The sequence below is a fragment of the Geotrypetes seraphini genome, chromosome 2 (assembly GCF_902459505.1).
Source record: "Geotrypetes seraphini chromosome 2, aGeoSer1.1, whole genome shotgun sequence".
Classification (NCBI taxonomy): Eukaryota; Metazoa; Chordata; class Amphibia; order Gymnophiona; family Dermophiidae; genus Geotrypetes; species Geotrypetes seraphini.
This window is the reverse complement of record NC_047085.1, coordinates 46195520-46208535: the sequence shown is the minus strand read 5'-3', so window position 1 is coordinate 46208535 and position 13016 is coordinate 46195520. Positions and strand designations below refer to the sequence as shown.

The 13016-nt window shown below is 45.0% G+C and overlaps 2 protein-coding genes across 7 annotated transcripts in view; one reads left to right on the top strand and one right to left on the bottom strand.

The window, feature by feature from the left end:
• The window catches only part of DSCC1 (DNA replication and sister chromatid cohesion 1), a 35085-nt gene extending 31902 nt beyond the window's left edge, over positions 1-3183 (bottom strand). Inside the window, exons 1-2 of the mRNA XM_033933076.1 lie at positions 2846-3183; positions 718-886 (exon numbers count right to left, since the gene is read on the bottom strand). Of these exons, the coding sequence (XP_033788967.1) occupies positions 718-886; positions 2846-3018 (342 nt within the window). The 5' untranslated portion in view covers positions 3019-3183. The remainder of the gene's footprint in view (positions 1-717; positions 887-2845) is intronic.
• A 108-nt stretch (positions 3184-3291) lies between these two features.
• DEPTOR (DEP domain containing MTOR interacting protein) overlaps positions 3292-13016 on the top strand; it is a 111900-nt gene continuing 102175 nt past the window's right edge. For 3 of the 6 annotated variants that reach the window (XR_004538278.1, XM_033933075.1, XM_033933074.1), the window contains exons 1-2: positions 3857-4483; positions 5731-5841. Coding sequence is in view for 5 of the 6 variants with exons in the window: in XM_033933075.1 (XP_033788966.1) it covers positions 5756-5841 (86 nt within the window). In the remaining variant the exon portion in view is untranslated. Of the gene's footprint in view, positions 3470-3855; positions 4484-5730; positions 5842-13016 lie in introns of those variants that run through there. The other 3 variants (XM_033933071.1, XM_033933073.1, XM_033933070.1) reach the window with 3 other exon arrangements.

The window sequence follows — 13016 nt, the reverse complement described above, 5'->3', positions numbered from 1 at the left end:
TACCTACTGAAAAAGGAACTATGTGGCATTAATCTTCCTGGTTCATAGACAACCTCGCGAAAGACAAAGGCGCGCGCCAACAACTGAGTGCAAGACGGAGGTGCGCGCCGAAGAAAATTACAGTTTTTAGGGGCTCCGACGGGGGGTTTTGTTGGGGAGCCCCCCCCAGTTTACTTAATAGAGATCGCGCCGGCGTTATAGGGGGTTGTAACCCTCCACATTTTACTGTAAACTTAACTATTTCCCTAAAAACAGGGAAAAAGTGAAGTTTTCAGTAAAATGTGGGGGGTTACAACCCCCCAAACCTCCCACAATGCGGCGCGATCTCTATTAAGTAAAGTGGGGAAGTTCCCCCTCACGCCCCCCCCGTCAGAGCCCTAAAAACAGTAATTTTCTGCGGGGCGCACCTCCGCGCTGCACTCAATTGTCTGCGCGCGCCTTTGTCCCGGCACGCTTTTGACCTGACACCAATCTTCCCCACTCGAACTAATTTATCAAAGCAGATAGCACCAGATTTTATGGCATAAGAACATCCAATATCTTCCCCTCTAAATACTGCTTAAAGAGTTGAGCATTTTGAATCCTGAAAAAAGATGAACTGGTGGTTAATTGGCAGTACTTTGTACTGCCACATGGGAAGCTTAGATTCAAATTCCCTAGCCTGGTTTCAGCTCCCTGAGCTGAAGAAAAATAAGCCACAAAAAAAGTCAGCTGTACCTGGGTGTAAAGAAGATTCAGGTCTGGCTGTTCATCTGTAAACTGGTCCGGAGTTTGGCAGTTGGGAACAAAAAGCAGCAAATTTGAAGTATCAGCTACTTTGAGCTCATAGGTTTTGTCCCCACTGCACAGTACAGCGTGCTCATCTTTATCACCACGAATCACAAGGCTACAATAATTTAAAAAAAAAACAAAAACTATACATTTTGTATGCAGAAAAAAAGTGAAACCTCTAACATTCAAAAATAGACCTTTAACTAGGTGCTTACATTTATGCTCAATGCTCAATTTTTGCTACCTTTATGCTCAATGGACAAAACGATGCCAGAGAAATACACATTCAGTTGTCCCTCAAAAGGCATTATGTATATTTTTACATTTATGTGCCATCAGCTACTATCAAATTTATTTATGGTCACTTAGAACTGACAAGAAATGGAAGGAAAAATTATCTTACCTGATAATTTTCTCTGCTTGAAACTTACCAGGCCAGACAGGTGGGTGTGTCCATTAACCAGTGCTTAATATTTGTATTTCAACTATCCAAGTAGTGGTGCTCAAGCCATGCACAAGGATACCACATGTGAATTCGCACAATAAATACTCTGTTTTAGTAAAAGAGTTTCTAAGATTAAAATTGACACAAACTAATTTATGTCTTTCATAATTTTGCTCCAAATCAAATAATACCTTTTTCTCAACAGATTTCCCTTCCTCAAAACAGAGAAGGGAATGAGTTGACTCTCAGGAGCGGATTCTCTAACCCTCGTGCTAACATCAGAGGGACCGCTATCGCGGTCATAAATCTAACAATTTGAAAAAGACGAGCCATTCTCTAAAAGCCGTGCATGCAGATGAGGTTCGCAGAGAGTTGCTAAGTTTGCATGGAATGAGTCACTGGTGATAGCGATCAACATAAGCACAGAATCCATCCACAAATTAAAAAAAAAAAAAAAAGAGAGACCGCAAATCGAAGATTGGCAGAAGGGATGCCCACTCCATCCTGCCACAGCACAACATCCCCAGCAGTGGGACGGATACCCACTCCCTCCCGCTGCCAGCATACAACCCCCCCCAGCAGCCCTTCCCCCATAACAATCAAACACCTGTTCCCAAGCAGCAAAAGGGATGCCCACTCCCTCCTGCTGCCCCCCACTCTCTCCTGCTGCCATAGCCCACCCTGACACCTGCCCCCGCCCCCAGCAGCAGTTGCTTACTCCCTCCTACTGCTGCTGCCGCCACCCCCAATCCCTCCGGCCAGCCATCGTGAACAATGTGGAGGGGTGAGGTTACTGAATGGCAGCAGCGGTGGTGATGGGGGATGTCGGGGAGAGGGTTCCTTTATGGCGGCGGCAGGAGGAAGTAGGCATCCCTCCTGCCAATCTTCAATTTGGGTTGTTTTTTTTTTTAATTTGTAGGCTTATTCTGCACGTGTCACATGTAAATTTAGCGGCCTTCTGCTAACCTCATTTGCATGCGTGGTTTTTTAAAGAATGACTGGTATTTTTGAAACCATTACAATGGCGAAGGGGTGTCAAAGTCCCTCCTCGAGGGCCACACTCCAGTCGGGTTTTCAGGATTTCCCCAATGAATATGCATGAGATCTATTTGCATGCACTGCTTTCATTGTATGCTAATAGATCTCATGCATATTCATTGGGGGAATCATGAAAACCTGACTGGACTGCTGGCCCTTGAGGAGGGACTTTGACACCCCTGCAACAGCAGCCGGTCGGATTTTGCCGGGAACATTTGAGAATCTTCCCCCTCATTTGCATGCAGGATCTTTTGAGAATGTTTTGTCTTTTTTGAAATCGTTACAGTAGGGCTTCGATAGCAGCAGGTCGGATTTTACAACGAATATTAGAACATCTAGCCCAGGGATCTCAAAGTCCTTCTTCGAGGGCCACAATCCAGTCGGGTTTTCAGGATTTCCCCAATGAATATGCATTGATAGCAGTGCATGCACATAGATCTCATGCATATTCATTGAGGAAATCCTGAAAACCCGACTGGATTGCGGCCCTCAAGGAGGGACTTTGAGACCCCTGATCTAGCCCCAAGTAATAGGTACTATTGTAGAACAGCCTGTCAGTGACCGAGAAAGCTCTACAGCGGGAGAGGATACCTGTCGCCGGCTTCCAAGCGATTGCAAAGCTCCGAGTCCAGCTCAAGGAGGCAGTGCTCGCCAGCAGTAAGGCTAGGGCTGAAGGACAAACAGTGCACGGTGCGCCGCAGTTCCTCCACCTTCAGCTTGGCGATCTGCAGTGTGGCCTCCACCTCCTCCCGCGAGCGGCTCATCTCTGCTCCCCCCACGAACTACGTCACAAAGGCTGCCACCGACTTCACTAGACGGAGAAAATGAAACAGAACGGGCACGCTGCACAAGACAGAACGCCAAAACTAGCTTCAAAAACGCGCCAACACAGCGGAGTCTGTCCAATCTCCCACCTGGTGACGACAATGCACTGGGAGGGGCCTAAGGCCCTGATTGGCTCAGGCATCTAAAGCCCCGCCCAGTCTCTTACTTATTCCTTTGGGAAATGACCAGCCCGCCTTGCATATAGTATATGCTTATGGAGACCGTCGATATATACGGTACATGAATTATAGAAATTAATATATTAAATACCTCCATTAGCCTGAAACCTTTCAAAAGCAGATGCTACCTGTTAGTTCTGTGTAACTTACTTATTTCAGGCACTCAAAAAACACCGTGCAAACCAAATATCTTTTCAGATGCCCTGTAAAAGTAAGTAAAGTGTCTTCAGTTTTTAAATTTGATATCCGCGGTAGGATATGCACTTAGCTTATAGCACACGAGATATGTACATACAATATTGCATCATGCAAACAGCAACAAACCCAGAGTAAATATTATGTTTACAGTAATACACTTAAGGCTCAATCACATTTCACAGGGTTTTAAGAGCGAAATATCACACATGAATGTCCCTCCTGAGCCGCCCTAGCACTAACAGGCTTGCAAGCAGTTCCTCCTTGCTTTTCCCCTCCTCCCTCGCCGCTAAGCTGTCATCGGAGTGACGTGCCTGTGCAGAGCTACTTTGTACACATGGTGTATTGACGTAAAGAAGAATGATCAGAAGCTTATAAGGCTCTGAATTGTATTATTGGGGGGGGGGGGGGGGGCGGCGGATTTCAAGCCCTGAGTTTTTGCGCGATCCTGAGCTGTGCTGAGATCACGTTGTCTTTTTTAAAAGGGCAGAATTTTATTTAAAAAAAAAAGTGGCAGCGTGCAAGAGGAGGAGTTAGACAGCATTCTGCAAAATAGCATTTGTCAACAGCGCGTGGAGCTCTTTAAAATGTTTTGGGAGGAACTTGTTGAATGTTAAATTTTGTTTTGGAGCTCCACATTGAAAAGAAAAGGAAAAAAAAAAAAAAAAGGCGTAAGAAGTCTGCACAGTGAGTAAGCATGCAAGGCTGATAAGCAGCTGGTCCATGTCTAATATCAAAGTTCACTATGGCTAACGCAGATCGCAGTCCGTAAACTTGGCCTGCTTCCATCTCTTTTGCTTTGTGAGTGTGTGTGGGGGTTGGGGTTTTTTTTGTGTTTTTTTTCTGTCGGGCGGTGACATTTCTTATAATCCCCCTCCCTTCGATCTGTGCTTGCACGCTGGCTTTCAGTGTCCTTGTGGCGAGCCCGTGCGATGAGCAGAGACACCGAGGAACGGTCGGTGCACCGTTCGCTTCTCTTCGCCCTGGCACCGGAGCTCCTGGAAGCAAAACGATCCGGAGGGACCCAGTGGTGAGTCTGCTCTCCGCATTTCCGAGGTAGCAGAGGGGAGCCAGATGCACACCACAAGGAGGGTGCAATACTGTGCATTGCTTCTTGTTTTGTGCATGACCAGTTTTGCCAATGGGGCAGATAAGGAGGCAAGAATAATGCTAGACCAGTGGTCTCAAACTCGCGGCCCGGGGGCCACATGCGGCCCGCCAGATACTATTTTGAGGCCCTCGGTATGTTTATCATAATCACAAAAGTAAAATAAAACAGTTTCTTGATCATATCTCTTTAGCTATAAATTACAATATTATTATTAAAACTTAGCCAAAAGGAAAGATTTATAAACTATAGAGTTTTACCTCATGCAAAATTGTCATTTCTTTAATAAGACATTAACTATTTTTTTCTGCGGCTCTCCAAGTACTGACAAATCCAAAATTTGGCCCTGCAAAGGGTTTGAGTTTGAGACCACTGTGCTAGACCTAAACAGTGGTGTAAAAGCCATTTTGTGGGTAGCTTATTATGTAACTTCTGGCCAGATAAATCGATAGCTAACCTAACCTGCACAATCTCATTCCACAATAACTGATCCCTAGAGCTGTTAATCACTAGCTTTGTTAAATCCACTCAATTTGTAGCATCTTCTAATTATTGTAACCGCATCGAACTTCACGATCCTGTGGTATATAAACTGTTGTTATTATTATTATTATATATGTTTTGCTTTAAAGAAATATAATTTATGATCAGTTTCCTGGGGAGTGGGAAGGAGTTGATTGGGGTTCTGATATCCAGGAGAAATTAGAAGGTGTAAGAAGAGGTGGCAGCTGATTCATTTTACAGACCTGCTGGCTTCTGGCAGGATTTTCAGGATACGTTAGGATTCATAATTTCCCGCTTGGATCCAAGCTAGAGAGGTTTGTGGTTGGGGGAAACGATGCGTTCCCCCCTCCCCTTGTAAGTGTTAGGCGCATGGTCAATAAATAAAACATTAAGAGAAGTATTCAGTGGTAAATGTTTTTATAGTTAACCCGCCTAGGTGTTAGGCAGGCAGTAATAAGGGCTCCTTTTACTAAACTGCATTAGGGCATTAACGTGCAGAATAGCGTGCGCTAAATTGCCTTGCATGCTGGACGCTAATGCTTAAAAAACGCTAACGCAGCTTAGTAAAAGGAGCCCTAAGTGCTTGAAATAAATAAAAAAAATTAATAAATACTTCAGACCTTGAAGGCAGTTTCAGAGGGTATTTATTCTGTTTTATGTGTCAGATAAGAGGCCTGCTTCAATGAAGACATGGAAACCCTTGAGAGCAGCACGCAGAAAAAGGTGGCTGAACTGGAGCGCATGGCTGAGGTTCTTGTCACTGGAGAGCAGTTAAGGTAAAGAGCTGAAACAGCTTCACTCGTCTTCACAGCCCAAGCTAAGAATTGTGGTTTTCCTTAATTGTCTTGGAAAAAAAATAAAACCTTTGCTATGGGAACTAACTTAACGTAATTTATGATTAGCTTTCAGATCAGGTGGAAATAAACCCATGCTTCACAGTTAAAAGATGCGAAGTATGCATGTCTCCCTGGGTATGTCAGAGAGTTTTAGAAAGCATTGTTGTTTTGTTTGCCATGGATGCCAAATTTTTTGTGCATTAAAATAATTGCTTGGCTGAAGCATTAATATGAAATGTTGAGTCCATTAGATGGAGGACTGCAGCATGGCATAACAGTTCCTTCTGAAGGTTTAAATGAACCAGAGACTGGTTTATGCAATACTCCGAGGGACAGAGGATATAAGCTTAAGATTGCTTGCTTTCTTGCTTGGAAAAGGGGAGGAGACAGTAATTCCACTTCACTCCCTCTCAAAAAAGAAAGAAAGAAAAAAAGCATAGCTGGGGGCAGTATGGTGGCTCAGAAGCAAATGAAAAAGCTAAATCTAAATAAATTGCTTACAGTTATTTTATTTGATATACTGCCATTATTTAAAAAAAAAAGTCAAATCAAAGCAGTTAACAATAGATAAAAATCAAAGGGAAATAATTTAATCAGAAACAAAACAATAAAGTAAAATAAACACAACAGGGAAATGTATGTTGTACAATTAACAATACTAGACACAAAGGGCTCCTTTAACAAAGGCGCGTTAGGGCCTTAGTGCGTGGAAGAGCGCGTGCTAGCCGCTACTGCCTCCTCTTGAGCAGGCGGTAGTTTTTTGGCTAGCGCACGCTAATCTGGTGCGTGCGCTAAAAACGCTAGTGCACCTTCGTAAAAGGAGCCCAAAATGACAATCAAGGGCAGGAAAAGTTTACAACATCAAGAGGTAAGAACAGATAAGGTAAGAACATGAGGATAGGGAGAAAAATGCGAGAAGAAAAGCAAAGGAAGAACAAAATTGAAGTGTTAACAACTAGGGTCAAACGCTAGTTTGAAATAATAGTCTTTCAAGTGTGATAAATGATTTAAGAGATTTTTCTGTGCTTGGATATAGCGGAAGGGAGTTCCAAAGTTTTGGAGCCATTACAGAGAAACTAGAACCTCTGTAAATATCTAGAAAAAGCTGCCTAACTGATGGAATGGTTGGTAAGGATTGATTGGAGGAATACAGCTCTCTTCTAGGAGAATATGGAATCAAATGAGAAAATAAAAATAGAGGCGAACCAGAATCTGAAAAGTAAGTAGGTTATACTTGTAAAGTATCCTGAAAGACATGGGTGGACCTGCTCTGGAAGCCACCTCTCTGCAGTGACTTCCTGTTCCTGCATAGGTGGGACCTGCAAAGAGGCAAGGTCCGGGGCAGGTGGACGGCAGCAGGCTCACCTTGCTGAGCTGCCGGCGGCCTGAAAAAAACTGAATTGCAGCAGAGGAGGTAATAGGGGAGAGAGCCACCAGACTCCTTGTAAGCTGGCTCTGCCAAACTAGCTCCTGGGGACAGGGGTCATGGTGGGTTGGGGGCGGGGTCATGTGTCCTCTTTTTTTTCCACTTTACAAATAATGTTGGCATGTACAGTCGGAGCAGCCATTTTACAAATATATTAATCTAGCTGCTTCCACATGGATGCATAGTTGCCAGCTCTGGGGTGCTATAGAACCCCCAATATTCTTTCCAGCACTGACCAGATATCAGAACTGAAATCTTTTAGATGTAGAGCTGCAGGAAGTAAGGCTGTGTTTCTGAAGCTATTGGTCCTGCCTCCCCCTACAGTCTGTTGATCAGATATTCCTCAGCTAGCCAATAAGATGAAAAGGAGGCAGGACCAGTAGCTTAGGAAATACCATTGGTCAAACATTCCTTAGCCAGCCAGTAGACTGTAGAGTAAAACAGGATGTGAGGTTGGTGTCTCCTAAGCTACTAGTCCTACCTCTTCCTGCAGCTATTGGCTGGCTAAGGAATGTCTGAGCAATGGGCTAATAGCAGGGAGAGGATTCAAAGAGCAGGGGCTGGGGGTAGGGATGCTACTGAGCGTTGATGAAGATGGCTGCCTAATTCTTAGCTCCCAATCAGAGGCACAGGATCCATCAGATTGCACATATCATTTGTGATCACACCTTGAAACTCCACATCATTTGTGATCACACCTTGAAATTCCTCTACAAAACATTATGGACGAATCCTCTCCATTAAAGGCATTTTGCAGGATAACCACAACTCATTCATAGAATTAAACGAAGAGATAAGTCAAATAAAATCTAATATGCCACAAACAGAAACCTGAATTGACTAACTGTATAGATGCATTCCAAGATAAAAGAGATTGCCAGCCTCACAAAAGGAAGTAATGGACCTAAGCCATTGATCAAAAAAGAAACATCAGAATCCTTGGTATAAGAGAAGGCACTGAGGGATTGAACCCCAATTTGAGATGTTGTTTGGAATAGAGAGGGTCCACAGATATCACGCCAGAAAACTGTTACAGCAACCATTTGTCCTTCATTTTTTAAGATATCCTCAGTCTCATATGATACGGCAAAAGGTTAAAATCAAATCTCCAATTTACCACAATGGTATAAAAATTTCATTTTTCCTGGATCTCAGCAAAATTATTGTGCTTGGAGCACAGTACAGATTAATGTATCCAGCAAGAATGAAAGTTCTGTTGTGGATACACAGGAGTCTGTACTTTTAGCTGTTGATTCCCACTTCCCTCAAAACTGCAGAAGGATATCACTTTAAGAACTTGAACTCCTCCCCTTCTGCAGTGGAGAACATAAGAATAGTCTTACTGGGTCAGACCAATGGTCCATCAAGCCCAGTAGCCCGTTCTCTCGGTGGCCAATCTAGGTCACTAGTACCTGGCCAGAACCCAAGGAGTAGCAATATTCCATGCTACCAATATAGGGCAAGCACTGGCTTCCCCCATGTTTTTTTCAATAACAGACTATGGACTTTTCCTCCAGGAACTTGTCCAAACCTTTCTTAAAACCAGCTACGCTATCCGCTCTTACCACAACCTCTGGCAACACATTCCAGAGCTCCCTTCTCAGTTTTTCCTTTTGCAAGCGAACTCAGAAGGTGTGTTCTGATCTGCTTTGCTCCTTTTTGTTCTTTTTGGATTTTTTTTCTGTTAAATTTTTGAATTTCTTTGTGGCTTCAATGCTCGAAGGTCCCCTTCTTGGGACAGGATTCAGTCCTATGTGGGTGGACTGCTGCTCCCAGGCCAATCTCTTTGAGTGACTGTGGAACTAGCCTGCTTTTGTGTCCCTTCAGGAACTTGAGGTTCGTCCCCCTGGGAGTGGCTTACCTGCTGATTTTATCAGAGGCTTGTGCATAGGCTGTGTGGCCCCTGAGTACCCCCTGGGTATCAGCGAGCCATCTGCGTAGTTTCTTCCCCTGTCACTGCATGAGGAATCTCGGAGGTGGGAGTCCATGGCCGGGGTCGTTCCCACCGGCAGCCAGAAAAATTCCTTCGACGATGCAACTTCTGAGACAGAATCCTTTCCCTGCAGGCAGGCTGATTCAAGAAAACGAGCACCAGAAGTCACTGTGAGTACTCCCATTATTCCTTATGGGGAACTTCAGGGGTGGGTCTGTAAATTTTGTTTTTGAGGCTAGGATTAGGTTCCCCCTCCTCCAAAATCCTAAAATTGCTATTTTTAAATTTTTTGTTCTGGCTCCAATGGCCATTTTTGGCACAATTTTCTTGACGGCCATCTTGGATTTTTAGTGATCTATTTTAAACTTTATTTTTTCTGCCTCAAAACTGCTCATTTTTGCTGGAGCCTGTCTCTCATGGATGCTCCAAGCATTTCTAGTCCCAGATCTGTGGTTTTTTTTGCGAAGAGTTGCCAATTGAGGATCAACCGTGTTCCATGTGTTGTGGGACTTGGAACTCGGCCCCTAGTCAGTTCTCCCCAAGGCCTTGGAACTCCCCAAATCCCAGAAAATCCAGTCTAAGGGGAAGAGATTCTGCTCAGACGATCCGAGCAGCGATGGAGCGAAATGTAAATGTGTGGTGGCAGATGAACCTCCTCTTCTCCAGTCTGGGGTTGTGCAAGGAGTCTCAGCTTCCCCGATGCAAGGCTTCTCCAATTCTGTCAGCCTCTTATGGAAAGCCAGATTTAATTGGACCAGGAAGTGCTGCACTGCTTTTGGGTGCACCTGCTCTGCCTAAGGGGGATCCTGCCTCCTTTTCATCTTATTGGCTGGCTGAGGAATATCTGATCAACGGGCTGTAGGAGGAGGCAAGACCAACATGTAACTCGCCCTGGATAAGGGCAGGCGATAAATAAACAAAGAAACAATAGCTTCAGAAACACAGCTTATACCATACTGGCTCCCAGTATTAGTGACTCTTCAGAGCAGGACTGGGATGATTGGAAGTCCCTGCCTTTATTATCACAGGGCTCGTCTGTGGCATTGGACATCCAGATCTTACCACCTTAGCTTTGGCCACCTTAAGGGAGACTTCATGCACCTCCTATTGGCCAGTGACTGTCTAGGCCAGGGGTCTCCAAAGTCCCTTCTTGAGGGCCGAATCCAGTCGGGTTTTCAGGATTTCCCCAATGAATATGCATGAGATCTATGTGCATGCACTGCTTTCAATGCATATTCATCGGGGAAATCCTGAAAACCTGCCTGGATTCGGCCCTCAAGGAAGGACTTTGGAGACCCCTGGTCTAGGCTCTATCCTATGGGTGCATATATATATGTTTCGTATTTAATAACTTAAAACTCATTTAAGACTTTGCAAAAATCACAGAAATATTGTAATCTCTGTTACCACAGAAATTCCCTTGTCTGCCGGGAGTTCTCCAGAAGTAGTCTAGAAAACCCTTGAGGTAGCTAGGAAAGGTCATAACTACAGAGCTTCAAGCTCAGGGATATAGTGATTGGGGAAGATTGCCTTTTCCTTTGACCAATGACTCTAAATAGCAGTAATTCATGGATGTAAGAGAATACCTTCATGCACAGCTGTTTTGTCGGCTGCTGGTCCAATCAATCTTTTTTATTGGATATACTGGCAGGATAGGGTTCATCTGACTCGCTTTCAGTTGCATGCATACTCTACTTGGAGAAGACAAGTGTTGATTTTATGCTAGGTCATGCCAAGTTACTGACCTGGAACATTTTGACAACCTGTAACCTTTTTGAACTTCCTTTTCCCTCACTAGAGCTGGAATGAAAGGCCAACTTGGTGGGGGTTTTTTTTTTTTTTAGAAATAAAGTTACCACTGGAGTAGAGGAGTGACATATATACATATGATAGCAGGGGCGGCCCTATAATGAGGCCAACTGAGGCGAGGGCCTCAGGAGGCACTCTTTAGGGATCGGCAAATTTTTACTTCCCTCCTTTAATCTTTAAATGGGAGCTTGAGCCATTGCCTCCTCTGCACCCCTGCCCCAGCATCTGTCGTTCCCTCCCAGTCTGCACCCCCCCTCCCCGCTGCTGCCGCAGAATCTGCCTTATATGCATTTCAGGAGTTACCAGTGGCAGTGATTCACATAGGCCACTGGCCCTAGTGTTTTCTTTCTACTACTGTGATCCATCCTCTCTGATATATATTCCTGTTTCCTTAGGGGCGGGCGTAGTAGTAGAAGGAGACACTAGGGTTAGGAGCCTATGTGAATCGGTGCCACCAGTAACTTCTGAAATGCACATAAGGTAGATTCTGCGGCAGTGGCGAGGGGATGGATGGAGGAAAGAGAGATGCTGGCCGGGAAGGACAGATGCCGGGGTAGGGGTGCGGTGGAGGTGGGGGCTGAAGCTTCCAATTTAAAGAAGGAGAGACTCTGAGAAGGGAAGTGAAAGCTGAAGGAGGTTGAGGAAGTAAGATGCAAGATGCCAGACTGTGGCCTGGTGTAGGGGGGGGTAGTGTGGAGGCAGTGGGGGAAGAGAGTGTGAATGAATGATTGTGGCATTGAGGAGGAAGGGACAGATGTTGGCTTGGGGGTGCTAGAAAGCAGGGAGTAAAAAATGGCAGACTCAATGAGTAGAAGGGATAAAAAGAGAAATGGCAGACTTGAGAGAGGGTCTAAAGGGAGAGAAGGATTCTGGAGAGGGGATGGCAGGAGGAAGAAATGTTGGACTCAAGGATGATATAATAGAAGGAAGAGAGGGGTGGGAGAGTGAGAGATTAACTTGGAATAGGTCGGAGGGGGTGAGTAGGGGATGGGGAGGAAGAGGGAGAGTTGGACTCACTGGAGTATAGGGACAGAAGAGGGAGTGAAAGAGATGTTCTCAGGAGGGCAGAGGGGGCTGAAAGCGTTGAGGGAGAAATGGACTTGGGAAAAGCAGAAGAAGGAGGAAGAGGGGAAAAATGGACATAGGAGGGTGGAGGAGGAGCAGAAGAGGGAAAGAGAGGGGAAAGCAGAGGAACAAAATGGGAGAGGGAGAAGAAATTAGGGGCAGAAGGGGGAACAGAAATGTCAGACTCAGGAGGAAGAGGCAGAATGGAGGAGATCCTAGATTACAGGGTAGAACAAGGGGTAAAGGAGGGAAGATGTTAGGAATGATGGATCCATGTGGGAGAGGCTATGGGAGGGTTGTCAAAGAGATGAGTAAGAGGAGAGTAATGTGTGCAGAGGGTAGAAATATGAGGATGCTGTGAAGGAAGATGTGAGAGGAACGAGATAGGTCCCTGAAGGGGCTGAGTGATGGTGGAAATGGAGTTAAAATGATAAAAGAGAGGAAATAGGAAATTGGTAGAGAATAAGAGAAAATCTTAGAGAAAAAGGAAGGAAGCAGAGACAGTGATGGGGCTGGGTCTGGTGAGGGGACAAGAAGCAATGGAGAGTATGAAAAGGAAAAGAGAGAGCTAGGACTGAAGGGTAAGAGGAAGCAAGAATGAGAGGTAAAATCGCATATGGGTGGATACAGAGAAAGAAAAGTGAAAAAAGAAACAAAATATGATCAGTGCCAGTCAGATGTACAGAAAGAAGGGAAGAAGACGAGAGAAAAGAGAATGTAACCAGGATTAAAATAATTGTTTCTTTTTAAATAAAGAAGAGCTTACCTGGGGGGGGGGGGAGGGCTTGCTATAGCCAAAGACTGAGGCCACTACAAGGGCAGACAGAGTAGGCCCGAGTTGGCAGCACTCCAGAATGGGCAGGGCTCTGGAGCATCTAGGTC